Source organism: Barbus barbus (assembly GCF_936440315.1).
Source record: "Barbus barbus genome assembly, chromosome: 45".
Taxonomy (NCBI): domain Eukaryota; kingdom Metazoa; phylum Chordata; class Actinopteri; order Cypriniformes; family Cyprinidae; genus Barbus; species Barbus barbus.
The window spans coordinates 11,430,623-11,456,259 of record NC_136723.1 but is presented as its reverse complement, the minus strand read 5'-3'; the positions used below and the strand labels follow the sequence as shown (position 1 = coordinate 11,456,259).

At 37.0% G+C, this 25,637-nt stretch overlaps 1 protein-coding gene across 1 annotated transcript; it reads left to right on the top strand.

The window, feature by feature from the left end:
- Positions 1 to 5,646: 5,646 nt before the first annotated feature.
- Positions 5,647 to 25,244, top strand: LOC306864551 (EH domain-containing protein 1-like). The gene is made up of 5 exons (XM_079408646.1): positions 5,647 to 6,419; positions 9,408 to 9,505; positions 22,322 to 22,734; positions 23,233 to 23,397; positions 23,855 to 25,244. Exons 1-5 carry the CDS (start codon positions 6,019 to 6,021, stop codon positions 24,374 to 24,376), a joined length of 1,599 nt encoding a protein of 532 aa, XP_079264772.1. The 5' UTR covers positions 5,647 to 6,018; the 3' UTR covers positions 24,377 to 25,244.
- Positions 25,245 to 25,637: the final 393 nt, after the last annotated feature.

Below are 25,637 nucleotides of genomic sequence, written 5' to 3'. Positions count from 1 at the left end.
ATTTGTTAAAGGCTCTAAAATACTACTTTACATGAAGTTAAAATTCTTTCTCAAGGCCTATTTATAGTATCTTTTTCACAATTAATTTGATGTACATTTTACTGAGATAGGAATAGAATCTTGAATCTGTGCTGGTCTAAAGACCTTGACTTGACCGTGAATGACCATACATACCTGTGCTTGTGTGTGTGTGTGTGTGTATTACACATTGCATTATGCACACTTAAACACACCCTATTCTAGCCTCTCTGATAAGATAAGGGACATCTTGGTTACCACTGAAACTGTCGACTTTGTAAATGAGAACATTAGTAGCTAATGATTTGTGAAGCTGTACGTATCAAAAACATAACATTTGACAGTACTACAAGGAATTGCTTCAAATTAGAAAATAAATTCTGTCCAAGCTTCGGGATCTGGTTATAGACAGTGATGTTCAAGGAATGAAATGAAATGTGAGATTTTTATGGTTTTAAGTGCATCTAATAAGTGACACATACTTTACCATGGAAACATTTTAAAGGAGCTGAAGAGCAAAGGGCATAAAATGTCGAGGGGGTGATGAAGTATGACAACATGAACTGAACTCTGAGACCTTGCAGAGTGGAGGGGCAGTATTCCTGACTGCTCACTTGAGACTAAAAGGACGACAGCCTCAAAATGTCCTGTATAGTTCTGGTAAATTTGTGGTTTGACCCTGTGCGCTATAACAAGGTCGTAACCACTGGAAAGATTTCATTTCCTCTTGATTTCCTCCTTTAAAGTGAGGGAAATAGCTGAAATTAACCCCAGAAACAACCATTACATTACACATAATGAAATGCATGTATCTTACTGGCCTGTAATTATTTTAGCATTTTAACAACAGATTAAGTAGAATGTAAGATTGTGTCTGTTTTTATTTTTAGTCCAGTCCCAAAACTCTTATCACAAGAAACACAACAGATTTCGACCCTTTTACATCCAGACTTCCACCTGCCTGGGGTACTATATTATGTGCTTAGATGGGAGTATTTTCTCGTGGTACATTAATTGATGCGCCATTCTTGTGTTTGACAATCGAAATTCCTTCACACAGTGCACTTCTGTGCTCTTTAGCCTAACAATGGCAATAATTAACCCTCTCTTATGAGCATTTTATTATCCTGTTATAAAGCCTGCTTTTTTCATTCTTTGATCAATGTTTAGAGTCCATAGTCTATTTGATCTATTCTAATCAGGCAGCATTACCTCATGTTGTGCCATTACCAGTAATTAAGACGTTGACCTACATCAAACGTTTGCTGATTTATAAATCAAGCCTTAGCGACTCACAGCAGGTGTATATACCATATGAATATGCCAAATCATTATGCAAAATAAGACTTTATAATAGATTTTGTGATATTCAATAAACAATTATCTGATTCTCTAAATAATAAAAGTAAGTTAAACTGTTACGCCCTGGTGGTTTATTGTTTTTATAGTAGGCCTAAACTGGCAAGACGTCTGTTTGGCCCACAACATTTGTACAGTCCATTTTCATGAAATGTGTTGCTTTGAAGTGTTTTAACAATATAAATGTACCTAGCATTCAAAATAGATCCTTAAGATAGAAAGTGTGTAAGTCCATAGGAGTCCAGGATGTTGGATTTGAGGGGCAGGACCAAAAAGATGTTAAATATTGACGGGGAGTGTAATTATTAACTAAGCTTCAACTTCAAATCACTTTTAAACTGGCCTCTCTCGGCCTGACATAGCACTGCTGACCGACTCTCCCCTCTCACCCGCTGGCTCTCTCATCGTGCTGTCACTAACTTTGCCTGTTTTCAGTTACTTTTTTTTATAGCCATATTTTGCTATGCTTCTGTTAATTCTTTAATCTCTATATTCAGATTAATGTTTCTTTTGCTCGCATTCTTTCTCTTCTTTTTTTTTCTGATATGGACTCCCACAAGGAAGAACTGTGAATGTAAGTAACTCTTTATTGAAAATAAATTACTGGGTGCACATGTGAGGAACATGGAATGTATCATTTTGGAGAAGTTGTATAAATATTTGTATAAAAACAGCTAAATTCATGTGAGACTCACATCTTTGCCTCGCCTCTCTGCAATTACGCTGAACTTACGCTGAATTATAACTTCTGTCTGTTTGTTTGTAAAAGGCTAGATTAATATCCTAATGTAAATATACCTGCATTGTCTAACAAAATCAAGCTAATGCTTTTAAAGAGGAAGAGAAAAGAATGCAAAAGGATTGTGCTCAGCCTTCAAACGTTTAAAACGTTATTTTCCAAAAACAGGATCTAAGATCAATTACAAGGGGGTAGAGTAAGTTTAGTCTGAAAATCTTTCAACTATTTTTTTTTTTCATTAAATGAAGTCAGTTGTATGTCACTGAAATTCAGATGCTAATAAATGGCAGTCTTAAATTGACTCAATGTTTATACAACAGTCATAAACTAATGTCATGTTCAATTTTTAGTTGTTTTCTTTTCTACAAAGTACATTTGATAAAATACATGTTAGTATTACTCCGATATCAAGTACCACAATTGGGAATTGCCATAAAAATGAATCACCAACACAAGTTCATGCCATTGATTTTCTCTCACCCTACACAAATGTTGGACACGGCGCAGGGATGAGAAAGATAATGGTGGATTCAAAAGATGATAACAGGAGCGGATAACACAGACTGACTCATGTGCTGAGTGCCCCCTTTAATTGCTTTATTATGCTGTTTTTCCAAGAGTAGCAAGAAGCAGTGGGAGGTTTACAGCAAGGCAAAGTCTAAAATATGATATAAACGAAGAAACCAAGAAGAGAGAAAGAACAAGATAGAGAATGTGGGATGGGTAACTCATGACTAAAAGGAAGTGATATCTATGAAATTAAAACTTAGGGACATAAAGGCACATAAATTATGGAGCAACACACCCTTTTTTCTCTCAAACCATATACAAATTCTGCTGAGCACCCTCATGTTGACTGCCATCATAAAATTGCTGTTATCAAGATCAGTCTTAGCACTTTGGATGCGCTATTGGCCAATAATGACGTCTATGGCATGTCATAAAGATGAGAAAGAAACAAGAGGTCAAAGTCATGAGCCAACAGAGGAACTCTCACATGTCCTTAATGGCTGTCATTATCCATTGTCTGTATCCTGATTTAACCCTCTAACTTGGTTCTCTGTGCTTTCATTTCAGGTGGCACCGCTTCTTTATTTGGGATCTTCTTCTTTTCTGTTTATTTATTTATTTTTAGAAGACTTGAAGAAGTACCCTATATGGTGAGAATGGTACTGTAACGTTTGTGTGAGAATAAGTGCGCTTCCTTCTGCTGTCCAAGGGGGGAGCACTCCAAAGATTTGGTGCTGACTGGTTGTAACAGCAACTCCATGTGGAAGGGTTGTGTCTTCCAGTGGAGCTGCTGTTGCGTGCAGATAGTGACCTTTATCTCCTTTGGTTCTGCTGAAAATACAGTCTTAATTAATTATCCGGATTAATTTATGTGGCTGTAAATCTTAATGCATGTTGATAGAAAGCATGTTTAACCCAGGGTCTAGGACACAGGGTGATGACCTATGAATTGACAGCCAGTGTTTGCTGTCCAGCTGCCTGTCAGTTCTGTAGGCCACTGTCCTGTTTATCCTACTAAACACACACTGATTTGCACAGAGAATGCAGGGCATTGTATAAATGTTGGACTAGAATATTTTTGGAAACATTTATGGATTGATGTAGCTGTTACAACCTTTGTTTGTATTATTTTAATGTATTTAATTTCATTTAAACATGACATTATTTAAAAATAAAGTTCTTCTTTGATATTAAATAAATGTGACTTTCACAGGATATGTAATTATGTGTTGTGCCTTTGCTCTCACTCTTTTAATGATATATCTCATGCTTTTTTGTCATCTTCTTTGCATTCATTTAATTTATACATTATTTACACCGTTTTCCAAAATCAATGTTGCTATGACTTAAGACCCATTCACACCAAGAATGGTAAGAATAATATATTAGCTATATAATAATACTCTACTATATTAATATATTAGCATCCACACCGATGCATGATAAAGTTCTGTTTATTATAGTTGCACACCTGCTGCTTTAAATGCTCGACCTGGATACTGATTGGTTGTCAGAAAATTGCTCTGAAAGTGATTACAACAACATTGTTCCTCTGTCCTTATCATTATATTGTGTGGTCTTCTATTTCCCATAGAAATAGAATGATTATTAAAACTTAAATTATCATCTTTGGTATCATTGGACCTTTAGTCACATTCTAATGAGCCATAGAAAATATGATCACTGACAAAATATATCTACAAACAACCCAGATTCCCCCCCAGATTTTGCCCAGACGCTGTCGTATATGCTGATCCAGAGCATCCCAAACATGCTCAATGGGTTACATGTCCGGTGAGTATGCTGGCCATGAAAGAACTGGGATGTTTTCAGCTTCCAGGAATTGTGTACAGATCCTTGCAACATGGAGCCGTGCATTATCATGCTGCAACATGAGGTGATGGTCGTGGATGAATGGCACAACAATAGGCCTCAGAATCTCGTCACAGTATCTCTGTGTATTCAAAATGCCATCAATAAAATGCAGCTGTGTTCGTTGTCCATAACATACACCTGCCTATACCATAATTTGTGCAGAAATTCTTTGGTTATGCAAACCGATTGTTGCAGCAGCTGTCCGGGTGTCTGGTCACAGATGATCTTGGAGGTGAAGTTGCTGAATGTGGAGGTACTGGGCTGGTGTGGTTACACGTGGTTGCGGTTGTGAGGCTGGTTGGATGTACTGCCAAATACCTTTTATTGTGGCCAGCCTAAGGCACACCTGTGCAATAATCATGCTGTCTAATCAGCATCTTGATATGCCACACCTGTGAGGTGGATGGATTATCTCGGCAAAGGAGAAGTGCTCACTAACACATATTTAGACAGATTTGTGAACAATATTTGAGAGAAATAGGCCTTTTGTGTACATAGAAAAAGTCTTAGACCTTTAAGTTCAGCTCATGAAAAATGAGGGCAAAAACAAAAGTGTTGCATTTATAATTTTGTTCAGTGTAATTTGTATCTTTCTTTCCATACCTAAAGTTCCAGATTAAATTAACATTATAGAGTTTTCATTGAGCGTAGTGGGTGACGAGTGTCATTTCCTACTACCCCCTTATGACAGTGTCAAATTTGGCACAGACTCAGACCAGCAACTGTCACTCTCCTGAAAGTCCAAGACAAATATAGCAGTCAGCCAGCAACATGCTCAATAGAAAATCCCCCGCCCCATCCTCAAAAACTGGAATATTACTGTACAGTAAATTTGTCATGTGAAATTCATACTATATTTCTGGAATGAACAGTAGGCACTGATTCAGCCTTTTAAAGGGTTGTATTATATTATAAAAAATGGAATGAGGTAAATGTCTATAGTTATTCATTTATTCATTTAGTTAGTTTGAATGCCAGAATTTTGACAATTCAACATTAAAGAATAGCAAAAAAACATGTTTCGTTATTATATAAGCATATATTGAACCTTCTGTTGAGTAATTAACGTCAGCTGTGTTTCACAAATTCCCTATTTGGGGAGGGTGACGCCTTTTATTTTGGAAGTTTCCTTGAGTTCCGGTCCACAGTAATGTATTAAATGTAGTGGGGCGCTGCTCGCCTCGGCTGTGGGACTCGAGTCTAGAGAGCGCTGCCTCTCCAGCGGATATAAAAGAAAACAGTCTGTTGTCAGGTCGCGACTGACTAGTCAACTAACTTCAGTCTGATTTACAGAAAAGGCAAAGTCAGAAGAAATTAAATGAGCGAATAAAGACAACAGTTAACGTTAGTTGAACAGCTGACGGGACCGACCCACCACGCTGGCTGTCCGCCGCTTGACACCGGACCGTTAATTCATCCGAACCGCTGGATTAAACTAACCAGAGAAGATCTTTTCCGCAACTTCAAAAGTTGCTTTTTTTCTGTAAGTAAGAAGTTTATTTTACACATTGTGCAAGATGTTCAGCTGGGCGAACAAGGACGGGAAGAAAAAGGACCCCGAACTGTTTCAGACGGTTTCTGACGGGCTGAAGCGACTCTACCGGACCAAGCTCTTTCCACTGGAAGACACCTACCGCTTCCACGACTTCCACTCTCCGGCTCTGGAAGATGCAGATTTCGATAACAAGCCCATGGTACTTTTAGTGGGCCAGTACTCCACGGGGAAAACCACTTTTATTCGGCATCTGATGGAGCAGGATTTCCCCGGGATGCGCATAGGCCCCGAGCCCACCACCGATTCATTCATAGCGGTGATGCACGGCGATCAGGAGGGTCTCATCCCGGGCAATGCTTTGGTGGTTGACCCCAAGAAACCCTTCAGAAAACTCAACGCCTTTGGAAACGCTTTTCTAAACAGGTGAGATCTTCATTCAATTTTCATACAACTTTTTTTTCGTTCTTTTTAAAAATAAACAAAAACAGTGTTTTCATGAATCTGTCAAAAGGTTTTGGGATCATATGAGCTCAGGATTCCCTTTTAAATGATGGAAACATCGAAAACTAGTCATTAGATGAAGAGGGTGTCCATGTTGTACTGAAAATTGAATCTCTTGCACTTTTTTTCTGCAAGCAGGAGTTGCCAGCTAGTGCTTGTATTGCAAGGGTGGAGCTTTTGGTAGTAGTACAATTCCTAACACCCCCTGCAAACATACAGTATGTCTGTAAGTTTTTGAAGACTATGATTTGCTTATAATCCTCAGAAAACTTTTATTAGGGTACACTTCTAAATTTAGTTGCTGTCACACCCAAAAATAGCCTTTAGGCATTTGAGTCTGAGATTTAAGGTTTGAATGTTTGCTGCATACTTTTTTTTTTCATTGTATTCCAACCATAGAGGATATTAAGGCCATATTTTGTGTGCACTAAACTTCTTGCTCATGAGTCTTTGGTTCCCCCTTCTGAGAGGAACGTCAGCTGACACTGGTTTTGACAGCTGCTGAGGCCTTTAGGGGTCTTTTTTTAACTAGCTCTTGGGAATGGGGAATGCCATGAAGAGAGATGAGTTTGCGTTTACAATGGTGCATCAGTTCAGCTCACACTTGTCTTTTCAACATGTCACGCATGTCCGCTGTGGTGCATTTCAGACTTAGTAGGCTGATTTAGGTTGAGCAGAGGTGGGTGTGTCTTCTCTCAAGCACTAGTACTACACTTTTCCTTTGTGCTTGTTGTAGATGTGAAGACTTCAGAGCTTTACAAAACGCCCCACTAGAACCTCATGCTGGTCAATGCTTGAACAAGAGGAATCATATGCACAGATCATATTCACACCCCAACAGGCCTGGGCTGGCAGAATGAAGCGTTTATTCCACAAAAATGTCCTTATAAAAAAAAAATCTGGGAATGCTTTAAAGTTTGTGCAGTGAGTAGGCTGACTAGTCACTCATGAATGGGAGGAGAATAGTTAAAGTTTCATTCCTCCTCCCTCCCTGAACTCACCTTGACAGTGTGTGTCATCTTAAGGTCAAATCAAGGTTTCTTGAGAAAGTCCAGTGTATTCTCATTGCAGCCATGAATTGATCCAAGACATTTCTGTAGGTGCTGCTCTAGTCGTTAAACACAGGATTTTAGTGTTTTGGCAGTCCGAGCTTATCTGAGTGACTTTTTTTTTTTTATAGGTTAGCTAGAGGTAAAAAAAAGGACTGACTCTGCTAAGTCACTCAACAGTAATCTGAGGAACTGACGCTGCAATTTCAGAGCGTTCATCTCAAAAGTGTCCCCTGTTTGCAAATCTCTGACCCTAACTTCCTTTATATTATGCTGTTTATTGCTTATCCAGCATGATTTTTCCCTCCCAGTGTTTTCACTCTGACCTTGTCGGATAAGTTCAAAGGTAGATTGAAGGTTACTGGCGAGGTATCAAGGGGGTGTGTGTGTGTGTGTGTGTGCCCTGTGACCACTGAATTTTAGTAGGCTACATATTAACCCTGTTACAGTAGTTCAGTAATACATGGATGCTCCGCCTTTGTGCTGTCGTTCCCACTCTCCCTGCTACTCTTGACTGTGTAACTTGAATATGCACTTTCTCCTATTCCGCTGCTATCATTGTTTTCCCTGTAGTGAACCATATAGCTGGTTCTAGTTTGTGTAGTGTTTGTCAAACAGTTTTCCCAAGAGCATAATTCAAATGTATGCATGTATCTAAGCCCTATATGGTTTTTTTTAACCTCTACTTGGCTGAAGATTAATTTATGGTTATTGCTGTGGTTGGTGGTGCTCTCTGGTGTTATGCAACACTGTACTCTGTTTCTGCTGTCTATCTCACTAAACGGGTTTCTTCTTATATGTATCTTTTGTGTAGCCTTTTGAATTTATGTGCTTGTCAGCTTGGTATTTTAATTTTCTGTACACGAGAGTCACTAAAAATGGCAATAACATGATTTTTTTAGAGGGTGTACTTGGGACATAAAGTCCTGGAAGGATCTGGCATTTCAAATATTTCTTGAGTAAACTACAGACAGGGAAAATGAGGTTGAGAAATTACTCTTTGTTTGTCAGGAGACCCGTCGTGTTCTACACCACAGGCTAATTAGTGCTGATATGTAGTCCATTTTTATGGAGTTTTACACTTGCTAACTAATAGTATTAATTTCTTAAAAAAAAAAAAATCATGCTTTGTGAATAAATTTTCATTGTGCAGGAAGTGAATTTTAACTTCTGCAGGATGTTTGCAGAACCTTTGAAGCCTGACTTCAAAAGGTGAAGTGGTTGAAAGCAGGCTAGTTAAAAGCTGTCAGTTAACCTCTAAATGTTATATACTGTTCATTTCTTGGAAAAAAAAAAAAAAAGTAAATTTTGTTCAGTTGGATTTCTGGATACATGCTAGGAAGCATGTATCTGTTTTGGCCCTGAATACTAGGATTTACACACAAAAACATTAGCCAAAATGACACACACTGTCTTTTGTCAGCTGGCAGCAGGTCTTATAACGAGTGGAATGCAAGGAGAAGGGAAATGTGGGATACGATTGGCAGTAGTGAAGGTAGCAGCATGGAAGGAATAAGTGATGGCTCACTTTCTGGAAAAATTAAAGGGAGGGAGTAAGTAAAATACACAAGGGGGAACACAGTGGTAGGGGGGCTGAGGATTGTTTTTGCATGACTAAAATGTGCTGGTATTTTAAAGACATAAAAATTATAACATACGAGTTGGAACGTAAATAAGGAACACATTGAAAGATAAGCTGCAAGCTTTTAGTAATGGAAAAGCTGAGGTAAGAGCTGGAATGATAAGATTTGGCTAGTGAGAAGGGAGTTCCTTTCAATCAATCATGTTCCACTCAAAACATTACTGCAAGTTCACTAGGCCCGGTTTCATGTGTTTTTAAGGTGTGATCCTCTTTTCACAGGTTTATATGTGCTCAGATGCCAAATCCAGTGTTGGACAGCATCAGTATCATAGACACTCCTGGAATCCTGTCCGGAGAGAAACAGCGGATCAGCAGAGGTCAGTGTTTTTTTGTGTTTTTTTTATACTTATTATAATTATCTTCACTTCTTTTACCATCCCCTGACTTTCCTTCCCGGAGTTACCACAACTATTAATACAAGCTTTATTTACACAGACAGCTGTGAGTGTGTAGCACTTGTTCTAGGCAAAGGAGGTTAATTCAGTTAGCTTTTGCATTATGGGAGTCTTAAGAGGGAAGTATTTTTAGTTCTCCCATTTATGTTAGAGCAAAACAAACCCATGCTCCTTCCATAGCCATTTTTCCGGTAGGAAGGAAGAGAAGTTTAAAACCTAATTAATCTATAGTAACAATGTAGACTGTCCATTCCCATCATATACTATCATGGCCAGAATGATTGTCAAAAATGATTGACAAAAATGTTAATCAGTTAATCCTTTAGGCAGTGTATTAAATGGTTAATCGAGCACAGCAGGAGTTTAAGGTTCAGTTTTTTTTTTTTAAAAAGCTTCTCTAGAAGTATACTTGACTAGTCTGGACCTGTTACAATGGAGCATGTTGGTATGTTGTTTATTCAAGAAAACTGTATTGTGTGTGGAAGTAACCGGTGTCATGCTGAGGACTTTTCCTGTGCTTGTCTATCTGCCATGGCACGTGTGTGTGTGCGGGCCTCTGCTTGCCTTTCCCTGAAGACCATGTAAATGTGATCAGAGGGTGAGTGGCATCTACAGATAACAGTCTGACAAAGAGGGGGGACAGCTCAGGCCAGGAAACAGAGAGGGTGCGGTAAAGATGAACGTGTGAATGCTTCCATGTTCAAAGATTCAGTTATGTGTTGTTGAGTCTGTGTATATGAGAGAGTAGATGTACACTGGTACACTTTTTGTTCTCTTTCTTGGAGTGGCTTTTCTGCTGTCTGCACAAGACAATCAAGAGCACACTTGCAAAATTTATCTTAGTAATGCTATATTTTGTGGACATGGTCATTAATTTATTGAAATGAAATCACAGTAACATCATGTAGCATCTTAAAGCTTTTTAAAATAATTTAATAATTGTTTAGAAGATTAATTAATGATTTTTTTTAGATGTGAAACAATGGTAGTTTCATGTTTTTGGACACATACAGTTATATTCTTTGAGTATGTTCGTGTAGCGCATAAATACCATGTTCATATGATAATCATTCAATACCATGCTATGCATCACTGTAAGGTGGTACCGACACACTTTTTTGTATAAGGGAGCGATCTGGTGATGGGATACACGGGTAATTGACACACAGGCAGTAAAAAATGCTTTTTTTGTAAAATACCTTTTTTGAAAAAGAAATGCATACATTTACGTAGTGAAGTCTTATCTTTGAGAAAATATAAAGGGTCACTAACTTCGTCAATTCTTTTTACTGCTTTTTATTTTTACTGAACTGTACCATAAATGGTGTGACACAGCAAAAATTAAGAAAAAAAAAAAAAACCTCTTAGAAGATAAATCTCTTTCATGCTATTTATGTATTTTGTTAGACACTTATTTTCATATAGCGTTATTTATTTAATATGAAATTATAATTAACACATTTTTTTTACCCTACGACAATTTCAAGACAAACTTTGCTGTCATCTGTTCAAAACTGCTGAAAATTATACCATTTTAAGTTGAGTGATATTTGTATCTCCCCTATTGCAATGCTGTTTTTTTTAAAGATAATTTGAGATCAAAACAAATCTGTGGTTTTATTTATATTTATAATTATAATCATGAGACATCATGATTATTTATATTTCATTTTGAACATGTCAAAGGAGAAAGAAAGTTTAATTTTGGTACAAACAATATCAACATGTTTTTTAAACAAAGCAAAATTATTTTCATCAACAAAATTCAGTCCCTCTCAATCAGTATGTTACTGAAACTTTTCTAGCCCCCCTGCTGCATGTGCAGCACAGCTAAATGTGATTGATATTCAAACTATATTCATTAAGATGTGAATGGCTTTTTTAAAAACTATATAGCTACTCTTTTAGGCATCATTTTGATTCTTTTTACTTTCTGCATTGTTCTCTAAGGATCTCTTCCCTTCTGGTGGATCCCTGTTTATTTTCTGTCTATATTTCCATGCTCTCTCTTCCACTAATTTCTCTCCCTCAATTCTTTCTGTCTCAAAAACGAAGTATCACATTTTATACTTCTTTTCATGACACTTTATAACAGTACAAGTTTTCTGTAAAAACTAGGGTTGGGTATCGTTTGAATTGTATAGATTCCGATTTTTTATTTTTTTTTTCTTGATTCCGAGTTTCGACTCCAATGTGATTTAAATGATGATATCAAACATTTCTCATGTCTCTCTTTTTTGCAAACCATTTATTGGAGCTGAACACCATGAACAAAAATCAACAGACTACATAAAAACTGGACCCTTTAAGAGCTGTTTGTGTGCAAAATAGAACTGCATGAATCTGGATAAATTGAGTTTTTTTTTTTTTTTTTTAGTTTTTTTTTTAGTTTTTTTTTTTTTTTTTTTTTAGTTTTTTTTAATGGAAGCTGTGGTTCTCTCATAATTCTGAAGAAAAAACAACTAAAAATCACATGTAATTTATGAATGAATGATTCAATGACTCACTCAAGATGTACAGGTACATCTCAAAAAATGTGAATATTTATATTTGAGTTGCATTAAACGACCATCCCTACAGTATAAATTCAGGGTATCTCTTGTTCTTTGAAAGCACAATAATGGGAAAGACTGCTGACTTGGTAATGATCCAGAAGACGAACATTGACGCCGTCCACAAAGAGGGTAAGTCACAGAGGGTCATTACTGAAAGGTGTGGCTGTTTACAGAGTGCTGTATCAAAGCATATTAAATGCAAAGTTGACTGGAAGGAAGAATTTGGGTAGGAAAAGGTGCACAAGCAACAGGGATGACCGCAAGCTTGAGAATACTGTCAAGCAAAGCTGATTCAAACACTTGGGAGAGCTTCACAAGGAGTGAACTGAAGCTGGAGTCAGTGCATCAAGAGTCACCACGCTCAGACGTCTTCAGGAAAAGGGCTACCAAGCCACTTCTGAACCAGAGACAACATCAGAAACGTCTTACCTGGGCTGTGGAGAAAAAGAACTGGACTGTTGCTCAGTGGTCCAAAGTCCTCTTTTCAGATAAATTTAAATTTTGCATTTCATTTGGAAATCAAGGTCTGGAGGAAGACTGGAGAGGCACAGAACCCAAGCTGCTTGAAGTCCAGTTTGAAGTTTCCACAGTCAGTGATGATTTGGGGTCCTGTGACGTCTGCTGGTGTTGATCCATTGTGTTTTATCAAGTCCGGAGTCAATGCAGCCGTCTTCCAGGAGATTTTGGAGCACTTTATGCTTCCATCTGCTGACAAGCTTTATAGAGATGCTGATTTCCTTTTCAAGCAGGACTTTAGCACCTGCCCACACTGCCAAAAACACTTCCAAGTGGTTTGATATTGATATTGCCATTACCATGATATTACTGTGCTTGATTGAACATACCTGACCTGAACCCCATATGGAATCTATGGTATATTTTCAAGAGAAAGATGAGAAACAGTTGATCCAACAATACAGACGAGCTGAAGGCTCAATACCTCACTGATTCTGGAGTTTGTGCTAAAGGAGCCCCGACAAAGTATTGAGTGCATAAATGAACATACTTTAAAGAACTTGAACTTTTCTGCTTTGCAAATCCTTTTTTTGATTGATCTTAGGAAATATTCTAATATTTTGAGATACTGGATTTTGACTTTCATGAGCTGTAAGCTCTAATCACCTAAATTAAAACAAAAACTTTAGAAATGTTTTACTTTACATGTAATGAATCTAAAATATATGAAAGTTTCACCTTTTGAAATAAGTTACAAGAAAAAATGAACTTTTTCACGATATTCAAATTTTTTGAGATGCACCTGTACTTGTTTCATTACTGGATGAATCCGTGTTCTTGAATGAACTCTTGTATGATTCGAAGACAAATACATTTTAACAGCCCCTTTTCGCCACCTACTGGCATAACAATGTAATCGATAAATCTTCGTTTGAAGTGTCAAATGACATCTGAACTATAAACTTTATATCTGAACTGTAAACTTATCTCAGTACTTATGTGATTTGAATGTTTGTAACAGAAATACTGATACAGTTGTTGAAAAGACTGTGAAGCTGTTTCATTCATGACAGATGACAGCGGGTCTCTTCAAGTCAGCGGCAACGCAAACAGATCTAAATGTTCAAATCACATTGATGTGATCGTACACTGCACGAACGAACCAAGTGATCACAACGTTCTGATCGCAAACGTCAAAAAAGGAAAAACAGACGAATCATTGTAATTTAGGAATAGAATCACGTTGGTGTTTGAATCGTGTTTGCGATTATTTAACGATCTATTAAATTAAAGTGCTTTGTCATGTTGGTGGTGACACCTCTCTTGCAACAAGTTTAGCTATCACAGATATTATACTTAGATTTTTGACTCTTGTGTCAATTAATGACCTTGCAATTCCAAGCGAACCTGTCATTAGTGTAAGCAAGCCACGTTTGCATGGACAAAAATGGACCATGCGTACATGTCATGGGCTTCACAGGGGGCTTCAGTAACATGACCATGAATAGAGTCCTTCAACTAATTAAAGTTTTCTCTGGAATTGGCTGATTTAAAATCAGGATATGGTGTCACACTAGAGGACATGGTTTTCAGAGACAAAATGTATCAAGTTCCTATGCTTTCAGAAATGTATGGATGAAAAAAATGATTGCCATTTACTAAAACATTGTATTTTAAAATTTGTAAAAGTTGTTTGAGCGTAAATGTGTGTTGGACGTGTGTGTGTGTGTGTGTGTGTGTACACATCCATCCTATAAAGATAAAAATCCACCCAGTTTTTTTTTTTTTTTTTTTTTTTTAAATCAGGTTGTTCTGAGATTCCTGTCAGAATGATGTAGTTCTGTACAGGCAGCTCCCACGATAGTTGATTGACAAGACCGTCTTACCTTAAACCCGTACTGAGTTAGCTGAGAGCTGTCCGCCATTGTGTTGACTGGTGCAGGGGAAGACGAGATGTCTCCGATTAAGCAATTGAGGCGTTTTGTTGTTGGATGTAATAATGAATATAGCAGTCGTCATTTACTCCTGACACCTGAGCCACTGAAGATGCAGAGGATTAACATTACTTTAGTTTTGAAGGGAATGCGCCGATCCCGGTCTGCCTAAATGCGTCTATGTTCGCGCGAATCATTCGTGATCCAGCCTCACCTACAGAAGAAATGAGTATAAGATTCGATGAATCTTTGCAAATCGCCTTTCCTAATAATGTTCTAGTTATCCAGTTTTGCGGCTGAAGTTTAAAGTCTGCTCGTCACCCCACGAAAGAGAGGGAGAGGGTTAGCAGAGAGGGTCAGCAGAGCTCATTAGCATTTAAGGACTAGAATGGCCTGCTGAAAACAGAGCAGATTTTGACAGGGTAAAAAGACCATTGAGAAATTTTAACCGAAGTATGTTATAGACTTTTCATTAAGACCCTAAAGAATCATATCAACTTGTGGTAAATGGGCACCTGATGACCCCTTCAAAAAATCAAATAACACTGCAGCTTTTATAACAACAGGTCCATGTAGGACAAAGAAATGTTTAACCATTTGCTGCATTTTAAATAACGACAATATTAATTATTAATTTTTATCTTGTGGTACAGTGAAAATACCATGTCATGTCAACAACCCACACATAGGAGAATTGCCTGTGAACCCCATGAGGGAGTGCAGACATGAGTATATGACGCTAACCAGGTGTTCTAGAGCACTCTTGCGTTCCATATTGTACAGCTTTATCTCATATGTTGATTATTTAGGTTTGCTTTCAAATGGACCTCACCCTATGGCCTCTGATAAGCAACTCTTCCCCCACAGCTTGGCAGTGCCTTGGACGGGTGTAAAAACATAATTAGTGTATGGCAAAAGTATTTCCAGTCTCATACATGGTGTGAGTGAGATCATAGTATATGAGATGTATCCCATGTGCCGCACACTGAACTTATCCCAGAGATTTTTCATACTCCGTGTGAGAGTCATGATGGTTCGACTCATTAATTGAGCAAGAGAGGTAACATTAGTGGCCAGGGATACTCTTTTTGCTGCCCTTTGCCCTCTTCCTCACTCTGAGGCAGAATGAAAGTCATAAAGATTGATAGTGATGATGGTGATGGTTTAAGGCGTGGTGGCTGAAGGAATTCAGAGGTGATTTTGTCTGTTCAGCCTACTCTCTGAAACACAAAATATGCTTTCAATCTTGATTTCAATCTTGCACTTGCATTCTGAAGTGAAAATTAGCTTTTTTTTGTTTTTTAACGCATCAGAATTGAGATTCAATCAATTTTAGAACCAAAAAAAAAATGTTTCATAATATTTGTAAAAATGTGCTCTACTAAATAGTTAACAGGCCGGTTAAAAGGTTAAATAATTTGACTGAACTATAGAAATGTTCAAACAAGAACTAGACGTGCATAACTTGATGCTTACATGTATTCATTCCATGTGTGCTTCATCATAATTAAGAGCATACTTTTTCAGTTGTTTGGGTTATTTCCCATTATAACATTTGTTTTTTTTTTTGTTTTCACTCATAAAAGCTATTCTCAAAGCTTGTGGTACATATGGAAAGTATGTTTCTTCACAAGATGCATTTATTTAAAGATTCATGCTCTATTGTGTTCAAAGCTTCCTCTTTACCAATGTTACAGTAATTGAATGCTGTCGGAGGGAAATGTGAGGAAAGCCCTGCTAGTGTCATTATCTAAACATGGAAAATGTGAGTATTTGACTCATATAAAGTACATGGGAAGAAAAAGCATTTAATTGGCAAGAAACACACACATACAATCATTCACACAGGGAAAGTGCTAGTCATCGCCGGGTCATGGATCGTAGCTTGGCAAATAGCCAGGGGTCAGTTGGATGGCATGTGTGAATAATACAACCGCAATAAGTTTAGAAGGAAATCTGGACCTGTTTGAGGATGATAGGATGATCGGTTATATAACTGATCTGAAAAACATGGATATTCAGCTAGGAATGACAGCTATTTGGTCATCTAGCCACAGTTATGCTGTTCTTTGGAAGTGGATGAAAATGCTTGCTATTTTAATTTAGTCCTTTTCTATCTCTGTATTTGATTTTCTACATTTTGTAGTTTCTTTCTTGTATGATCTCCTCCCACTTCATTCTTCACAGCAATGTGGTCTCCATATTGTGGTTCTGAACTCCTGCTCTTTAGAACAGATCTGTGAATCACAGAGGACTGCTTCCAAGTCGCAAACTGTAAAATAAAATTGCTATACTTAATAATAATAATAATAATAATAATAATATGATGTACATACACATACATGTACACATACTCTAAAATAGTTTTAAAAATGCCATGTTTTTAACCTGCTATCTTACAGGTTCGGCCATTGTCCCTAAAATTTCCTGCTTATTCATAAACCTTGTGAGGTCAGTTAATGATCTTCTACAGTCTGCTGACTTTACATCCATTCTCCTTCCCTCTTACTTCAGTTAGGCCTTACAAGCAGTTAACGACGAGATACTTCAAAATGAATGTTCATAATAAGTAGGCCTACTTTAAGTCAGTTTGCTTCATACTGGGCTATTTCCAAACCACATATGTATTTGTGTTTTTCCTCCCCAACATTTTTCTGATCTTGTTTTATCTAGACTAGAGATTGTTTTGATATTACAAGTATCAATTACTGTACGTTTATTTTCCTTTTATCAGTTTAAATTGATTGAAAGCAAACAAAAAAAATTAAAAATAATTGTTGATGGCCGCCTTATTCCTATAACTTAACAGTTATAACAGTAAACATATGAACTTTAAGCTTTAGTTTTTTTAGTTTTTTTTTTTTTGGTTAACATTCACAAATTCCATGGTGATTCTTTTGTGTGCACAATGTTGCACTGTGTCTGTCCATGTCTTAAACTGGGTGGTGTTCCACAGGGCTCTATTCTTGTACCTCTCCTGTTTACTGTACACAGTGCCTGCATTAATTCTTCATGGCTGAGTAGTAGCCTTGGCTGGGTATTGAATTTCCTCACTGATAGCATTCCATAATGCTTTACTATATAGACTTAATTACTTTACTATATAGAGGTTAATTATCACAGTGTTCTATCTCTTTTTTTTTTTATTTATCTGAAATCACATCTGTTGAGAGTGATGAACCTCTTTTGCCAGTTGGCTATAGATTAGGTGCCTGTGCAGTTTTCAGGGCATGCACTATTTCTTTTGTCACAATTACTTGCTGTAATCTTATGTGTAAAGCAATGCTTCTTTTTATGAAGAATCCCTAAGTGATCTTTCTTTTTACTTAATTTTGGTCTGATCGATTCCTTGAGAATTTGCTATTGTTTACAGAGATCATTATAGCAGATTTCAGTTTTATACATTCTTCCTCTCCCTGTGCTTTCCAGGAATTTATAGAGGTGTCACATTTAAATGGGCTGGTACTAGAAATGGATAATTTCCTTCCAAGCACAAATGAATGCACACAGCTTTTCCAGACCCCCTCCCATATTTGTAACATTCATGCTGCTGGTATATTACTATGAAAAGTATGTTTAATTTAGTTTTCAAAGGTGGAAAAAAGGAGATCAGTAGGTTTAAATACTTTTATCAAATACAGGTCATATCTATGCTGATGCTGGATCAGGATTGAGGAGTTATCATGAAGACAGTTATCATGAAGACAGTTGTTGGGTTAATAGTTGACCGAAATTATAGCACCACCAGTGCAGTGGTCCTATGTCTGGAGTATGTAATGTCAAATGTATGACGTGTTTTACAAAGACTTTTGAGGAGTATTTAAATGTTTTATTATTATTATTATTATTATTGTTATTTATATTTAATGTTAAAATTAAACTGCAAGAAATGTCCATGTCAAAGCTGTAAGGACATTTCAGTTTGTAGCAATTCATCTGGTGTGAATATACAGCCGATGTCAGCTAAACAACATTGACATCTGTTTTAGAAACAGCTGCTGCTTATTAATGAATATGTTATGAGCAAACCTTTTTCGGTGCTCTAGACTCCTTCTTCCCACTCGTTGCACTTTTGCGATTTAACTTTCTCAATTGGTCGCACAAGCACATAATTTGGTCACAATTTTTTTTTTTTTGCTACAACATTTGCTTAATGCATGCTGATTAACTTTTATCATAGTTTATAGTTATATGGTAACGAAAGTGTTCAACATTCAACCCGTTCTTTTTCATTAATATTATTTGTGATTTAAATTGTGAACAGGAATTTTTTTTCGTGCACTTTCACTTTCAAATTCGCGATCTTGGTGTTGCATTTTACAAGAAAAGATAATCGTCTGTTTTGCTTATCTATACACCTTTTTTTTTAAGACTAAAACAAAAGATGGATTCATTGTTATTCTTAATTAAAAAGCACAACAACAATAAAACGTACATTACAATGACAAACTAGCTTATATAACATTGCATGGCATAGGGCACATCACGTGCTGTATTATATACCGACTAATAAATTACAGAATGCTTAGCAAACACTGAGGAATCAAATTGTGTGTGTGTGTGTATATATATATATATATATATATATATATATATAATATGCGCTTTTCAAAATGATAACAAATAGTAAAACTAAACATGTTTTCTTCTACAAGAATACCAACATGTTCACCTTCTCTAGTTTAAGAAGTGGTCTTTTACTTTATTTTGAAAACCAAATCATCCGTTGAGCTCCGTCCTTAACGAGTATAAACCAGGCTCTGCTCACGAAGCGCTCGCACTGAAAGCGCCTCTCTTCACGTGATCAGTGAAATCTGACTCCTGCTACAATGTGCCGCACCTCTGCAGCGAGCGCTGTATGAAGCAGACGCTTTGGAGCAGCGCAGACCATGCACTCACACAAATGCGACCACGTCAAATTTTAACTCGCACACTCTCAAACATTGGTCTCAGTCTAGAGCCCTGTTTTTGCAGAGATGCTGCTGGGCAGGGACTCTCATTACTAAACCTTTTCAGTTATTTAATGGCATTGGCATTAGATAAGTTGTTTCTAGGGCCTTGAGGTACAGATTCCACTGTTAACCTTTATTGAAACCTTGTTAAATTACATCTGTGCATGTTTCAATATATCATAATGTGTTTGTGTAATGTGTGAGAGATTGTGGGTCAATGTCTGGTTTTGATCTTAGCAGGGTGGAGGTAATACTAAAGATTAGCCTTTGTTCTAAATGACAGCTCTCCATACTGAGCCAAAGTTTTATTTATTTATTTACTTTTTTTAACTGACTTTTGGTCAAACCTTCAGACCAGCATGAACCCAAAAGTCTATTTATGGGTTGTTGGTAAGATCTTTGTGTTAGTTGTAAACTTTAAAGTCCCAGCCTTGTACATAATATGCACACAACCGCCATCTTTGTAGACAGCTTGTGTGTTTTGTGTTTCCAAACAGTTATATTTACTTATCTAAACGGTGTTTCCTGCAGGGACAGTTGGTCATTTAGTCTGTCTTCATTCATCTGTGCCCTTGTTGTTTGTTCATTAATTTAATAAACGAATGATGCAACCTTTTTTGTTTAACCATAAGTGCATCAGCAAAAGGGAAATTAAAATTTAGTCTTGATAAAATTATCTTGATATTAGCAATGTTGGGATTTTAATTTTCTATTATTAATTGCAGTATTTGTGTGCCCACTTGCACAGATTTTAGTGCAGGAACAAACATTATTACTATGGCCTGCTTATGTAAACAAGGATATCCCATAGTTTACACAAGGATATGTTTTTTTGGAAAGTATTAGAAGGAAACTGGAAAAGCCATATCATCTGGGAAAAATAGAGTAAAATACCTGTCATACTTCCCTGGTACATACATGGTAAATATCATGTACCTACAGGCAAGTGAGTGCTAACACAAAGTACTTACCTGAGGTGTATGTACATGGTAACAAATAAGAAGCACGGCTGTACTTAACTGTCAAACATGCATGGCATTTGTACATGCAGATAAGTGTGGGTAAGAACGGTCACTTACAGGTAGTGCCCGTACATACTAACTAATTAGATACTTTATTGTACTAACTAATGTATATACATGGTAAATATGTAGTACTTTATACCCACAGTAAATTCATAACTGCTGGGAAAAAGAAACATGCATTTTAGGTAGATATACCAAATAAGTTCAGGTCTTATGAGTGCAGTGTATTTGCTTCTTTCCTTACATTTTCTTAAATTACCTTTCAGTTTTTTTGCTTGTTAAATGGTTTGAAGGCAGATAAGATTTTATGTTATGGGGTATAGCATCATATATTATAATTAATTTAGTGCTGTCAAATGATTAATTGCATCCAAAATAAAGGTTTTGTTTACATAATGTGTGTCTGTGCTGTGTATATTTATTATGTATATAAATACACACATACAGTATATATTTTGAAAATATTTACAGGTTTATACATTTATATATTCATTATTATATTTTATATTATATAAATATTTAATATATAAACAACACATTTTTCTTTAATATATTCATGCATGTGTGTGTATTTGTATACATAATATATATACACAGTACACACACATCTATATTGTCAACAAACTTTTATTTTGGATGTGATTAATCACAATTAATCGTTTGACAGCACTAAATTCAATAGACCTGCTTCATCAGTATTGCCATCAGTGTTGTGATGGATAACAGTGGATAAAGGACAGCACTGAATCAGTAAGATCACGCCCATGTTGGATTCAGATCCAGATTTCACATCCTGCTGACGTTGACACAACTGTTGTGAGCTGGGACGCAGTCTTTCCTGTCTTCCACACACTCTCTACACAATCCAAACATAAATTGGTAACTTCTGTCTCAGTAAGCAAGAGAGTTGGGCCGGAAATCCTGGCTTTAGCATGTGTATTATTGCATATAGAGAAATCCCTGAAGATTAAACCTTTACCCTCAGGATCTCATAAGCAGCTTTTTGGCAAGTGACCCGAATGTGTGTAGTCTAGCAATATTTATGCTGACCCTTGTTGTAAAATGTGCATGCATCTTGTGCAATTTGCTTCTTGAAGATGTCAAAATACCCAAGAGAATATCTATTTTTTTTGTGGCGTACACATACTTTTTCCATTCGTTTCATATGCCAGCATCTTAAAATAATTTGACACATCGTCATCTCCTTGACTACTGTCCAAACATTTTACTCGGATTTCCATTGTTCCCTATGATCCTTTTAACCATTATGCAAGAAAATAACCAACCATGGGAGAGGAAGGAGTGTGTGTGGGACAATTTATTCTCTTTCCTGTTTGTCAGCGTGAGTGGATGTGATGTCAGTTTGGCAGAAGTGAACTAGACGCCTGTTTTTTTTTTTTGTTTTTTTTTCCTCCCTCATGTGAAAGGTACTCCACCCTCATGAGCCAATAGCGTTGTCATGCAAGAAGACTGATGAGAAGGTGATGGGTTCTGTTAAGTGAAGGGTTTCCTTGCACAGGAAAACCACATTTTATTTTGTATTGTGTGAGTTTGCCTGTTTGTGGATTTGTGCTTGTTTGTGTCTAGTTGGTTTTGTGGAGTGATGTGGGCCAGATCAGGAAGTTCTAGGGTTACACATCTGTTGACTGTTGTACTCCTCTTTAACTGGCTAGAAAGAAGTGTTGGCTTGTGGTTTATCAGAGGCTCACATATGCAAGCAAGTTCCTTTTGCTGTAAATTAACTAAATAACTTTTTGTGAAGTGAATTAAACGCTCAATGTGAAAAAAAAAAAAAAAATTCTTATCTCTGTTACAGGTTATGACTTTGCTGCAGTGCTTGAATGGTTTGCTGAACGTGTGGACCGCATTATTCTTCTCTTTGATGCACACAAATTGGACATCTCAGATGAGTTCTCAGAGGTGATCCGAGCTCTGAAAAATCATGAGGACAAGATGCGGGTGGTGCTCAACAAAGCTGATCAGATCGGCACCCAGCAGCTCATGCGGGTGTATGGTGCCCTCATGTGGTCACTCGGTAAAATCGTCAACACCCCAGAGGTCATCAGAGTCTACATTGGCTCTTTCTGGGCTCAGCCTCTCCTGGTTCCAGATAACAGGAAACTGTTTGAGGCAGAGGAACAAGATCTTTTCCGTGACATCCAGGGACTTCCACGAAATGCTGCGCTACGCAAGCTGAATGACCTTATCAAACGGGCCCGTCTAGCCAAAGTAAGAAATAATGAAACCTTTTATAGTTATAGTTTTACAGTAATGTAGGGGGTGTTGTCTGGACACATACTTAAAATTGAAAGTACTTTTTAAGATTAGTTATCTGGTGTATGCTCCCCTCGTGATCACTTTATAAAACCTTTTCTGATCACTTAATAATTGTCACCCCAGACACAATCTTAGACTCTTCTTCTTGCTCTTAATTTTTATAGATTTATATGGATTTTTTTTTTATTATTATTCCTGTGATGACAGCTGAATTTTCAGCATCATTACTCCAGTCTTCAGTGTCACTTGATCCTTCAGAAATCATTCTAATATGCTGATTTGCTGCTCAAGAAACTTTTCTTATTTTTATAAATGTTATCACTGTTTTTGCTGCATAATATCTTAATATTATTATGTTTAAATTTTACAGATTGACAAATTGTCATATCCATATGACACTGATTTATTTTAAATATTATGTTATGACAAAACAGTTTTCTCTAACTCTAGGTTCATGCCTACATCATCAATGCTTTGAAGAAAGAAATGCCAAATGTTTTTGGGAAAGAGAATAAGAAAAAGGAGCTCATTGCTAACCTGGGTGACATTTATGCAAGGATTGAAAAAGAACATCAGATCTCTCCTGGTGATTTCCCTAAACTCAGTAAAATGCAGGTATGGAAATAGTCCCCTCTCTCCTAGAAAATGATGTTAATATATAATTTTATTAGGAGTTTCAAAGTACAATACAATAAAGTATATAGTTTTAAGAGAGGCAGTTGTTTTATAACAATTTAGTAGACTCGTTTTATGCAATGATTTTAGTTAAGAATAATTTGTTTCAAAAATACATTTACATTTTACATTTACTCATTTAGCTGACGCTTTTATCCAAAGCGACTTACAATTGCTATATATGTCAGAGGTCGCACGCCTCTGGAGCAGCTAGCGGTTAAGTGTCTTGCTCAGGGACACATTGGTGTCTCACAGTGGATTCGAACCCGGGTCTCTCACACCAAAGGCATGCGTCTTATCCACTGCGCCATCACCACCCCGTGAAAAATATCATCACATCCTATAAGGATAGAATAAGAAAATACTTTTTTGACATCTTTTTTGTCCTCATTATTAGGAAGTCCTCGCTGGTCAAGACTTCACTAAATTTCAGGGACTGAAGCCCAAGCTGCTGGAAGCAGTGGAGGATATGCTGGCCAATGATATCGCCAAACTCATGACCCTCGTTCGGCAGGAGGAGGCTGCCATGCCCAGCCAGGCTGTCCAGGGTGGTGCCTTTGACGGCACCATGAATGGACCCTTCGGGCATGGCTATGGAGAGGGTGCTAGTGAAGGCATTGATGAGCTGGAGTGGGTAGTGGCGAGAGACAAGCCAACTTATGATGAGATCTTCTACACCCTGTCACCTGTCAACGGGAAGGTCTCTGGTGCCATGGCCAAGAAGGAGATGGTCAAATCCAAGCTGCCTAACAATGTTCTAGGAAAGATCTGGAAGCTTGCTGATGTGGATAAGGATGGGTACCTGGATGACGAGGAGTTTGCCCTAGCTAACCACCTCATCAAGGTTAAACTGGAAGGTCACGAGTTACCTGCTGATCTTCCTGATCACCTTGTGCCTCCTTCTAAACGAGGACTGTAACAATTTGGGAAAATAAATATTATCATTGAGCCAATCTTTGTGGAGGTTATGGATAGATGCGGGGAGGGTCTGTAAACATAAAAATATATAAACAGAATTTATGATATAATTAAACAATATGCATTAGCTACAGGAATAGAGCCAAATAGCTTTTAATTTATCCATCACTACAGTTTGTCATTCTCACTATTATGTCCTTTGTTGTTGTTAGACCGGTAGTTAGCAACCTAATCAAATCTTAAAATATTGATAAATTGGACCGCATCCTGTTATTGTATTTTTCAAATTCTTGATGTAGCCAAATTCTGCTTAAGCGAGTACGATGGTATGCTGGCAGAGAGATGAGTTCATTATGACCAAACTATAGGCTGTGTTAGAAAGAAGTATTTAATTGTTCCATATCTTACACTGATGCTGCTTCATACTTAAAGTCATGCAGGGAGAAATAGTTCTGCTTGATTTTTAAACTACTTGGGTCCATATTATCTGGATCCTGGGAACACCAGAGCTGTAATGCTTTACTATTTACCATTTGGACTTGTCAATTTGATCTTCTTTTTTTATCACTATAAATGCAAAACAGTGCTGCATTCTTGTATTGTTTGTTCACTGATGTTGTGTTGTCAGCTGTGATAGTTCAAAAGTTTTTATAACTATTCAAAAGGAAGCATCTGTGACAAGACATTCAACAGACAGTTACTCCAGTTGTATGATCTGTGTCAGTTGTAGCATCACTCTAATTGGTTTCTGTCTGTTATCGAGTGCCTCACCCTGCTACAATGTCAAAAGCTTTTCTATAAGCTTCTCTATGAATACTGTTCATATGTATATTTTTTGTTTGGTCTAGTTTGCATTAAAAAAGAAAACTACCACAAACTTGCATTTTTGCTTATTGTTCTATACAGAGGACTTGAGTAAGGATTATTAATAGCTATTTATTTATTTTTTTTTAAATAAGTAATAATCCTCAAAGATGTGAATGGCAGTAAATCATAAAACTATGTAATACTTATACACTGTTTTTAAATTGTGTTACACTGAGCGTGTGTGCATGAGTAATATACCTGACTTGTGCCTCTATTAAAAGCTATGCTGGGGCTGTGCCAGCCTTATGAAGGAAGAAAATAATGAAGTATTGCGCTGAAAAGTATCAAAATAATTACTCCAAAGACACATAATGAATAAAGGAGGTACAGTTGAGATATGAGATTCTAAAAAGACTGTTTAAAGATGAGTGTAGAATCAATGGTGGTAAAGAGCT

Coding starts and splice junctions, on each gene's coding strand:
- LOC306864551 (XM_079408646.1), top strand. CDS start 6,019: ATGTTCAGCTGGGCGAACAAGGACGGGAAGAAAAAGGACCCCGAACTG. Junction 6,420..9,407: donor GGAAACGCTTTTCTAAACAG/GTGAGATCTTCA, acceptor CTCTTTTCACAG/GTTTATATGTGCTCAGATGC. Junction 9,506..22,321: donor GAAACAGCGGATCAGCAGAG/GTCAGTGTTTTT, acceptor TCTCTGTTACAG/GTTATGACTTTGCTGCAGTG.